This window comes from Sprattus sprattus, assembly GCF_963457725.1.
Source record: "Sprattus sprattus genome assembly, chromosome: 20".
Taxonomy (NCBI): Eukaryota; Metazoa; Chordata; class Actinopteri; order Clupeiformes; family Clupeidae; genus Sprattus; species Sprattus sprattus.
Genome location: NC_137918.1, coordinates 26,204,755 through 26,205,910, shown reverse-complemented (window position 1 = coordinate 26,205,910; position 1,156 = coordinate 26,204,755). Strand labels below are relative to the sequence as shown.

The window sequence follows — 1,156 nt, the reverse complement described above, 5'->3', positions numbered from 1 at the left end:
CCATAAAAGTAACCCAAATGTCAACCAACTCTAAATATATATTTAAGTCATTATATCAAAGATGCAATCCGAAAATTACAACCCTTAAAATTGTACGCTGATATCAGTAGTCACTTGCCGTTATAACTGCATTGACAAGCGGCATACAACTTACCTCTAGAATATAAATTAGTATATTATTCCAGCTAGACCAGGGTAGTGAGGTGGCAATGAACGCGCCACACTAAAACAAAACATTCTCATCGGTAAAAGCTTTTAGAGAATATGTGGGTGGCTCTTAAAAGAGCCGTTGGGTTTGAAATGAAAGATGGAGGTCTACTTGGAGCTGGTGTATTTGGTCACGGCCTTGGTTCCCTCGGACACGGCGTGCTTGGCCAGTTCGCCGGGAAGCAACAGGCGGACAGCGGTCTGGATCTCCCTGGAGGTGATCGTCGAACGCTTGTTGTAATGAGCGAGACGAGAAGACTCTCCGGCGATGCGCTCAAAGATGTCGTTGACAAAAGAGTTCATGATGCCCATCGCCTTGGAGGAGATTCCGGTGTCGGGATGAACCTGCTTCATCACTTTGTAGATGTAGATGCCATAGCTCTCCTTCCTGGACCTCCTGCGCTTCTTCCCGCTCTTGCCAAGCGGCTTCACCACAGATTTCTTTGAGCCTTTCTTGGGTGCAGTCTTCGCTACTTCGGGCATCTTGAGGAGTTCCTGGCTTCTGAAGATACTTTTTCGTTAGTCGAAGAAACTGATCGAGTGTGCTTTTCGCCACTCAAGGGTCGGTATATATACTCTCAAAGCGGACCTGATTGAAAATAGTGAAATTGTTGGCGGCATCTGATGCGGACCTGGTTGAAAACTGAAACTCCTGGGATGGGCGGCAAACCAGGTAAAACGCGCCAAAAGTCTTCAGCGTGAAACCAGAGGCATCTTCTTAAATCTCGGTAGTGTGTAGGTTTTTGTATTACTTGTCGGCCTACAGTAGGTACAAGGGCGGAATATAATACATTTGGATAAGTGGTGTCGTTTTCATCTTAGTTCATGTATATAACCAGATGAAAGTATTTTTGTTTAATTTATGTTCCGGGCCATGGGACTATATGTGATATGCTAACTACTTTAAATAGAAGACGACATCAAATGATAATGAAACATTGACAGCATT

General features: G+C 44.4%; 1 protein-coding gene across 1 annotated transcript; it reads right to left on the bottom strand.

Moving 5' to 3' along the window:
- Window positions 1-315: 315 nt before the first annotated feature.
- LOC308382001 (histone H2B-like) lies at window positions 316-690 on the bottom strand (the record flags this gene model as incomplete). The annotated part of the gene is made up of 1 exon (XM_080859681.1): window positions 316-690. The coding sequence occupies one exon, from the start codon at window positions 688-690 to the stop codon at window positions 316-318; it is 375 nt and encodes a 124-aa protein (XP_080715807.1).
- Window positions 691-1,156: the final 466 nt, after the last annotated feature.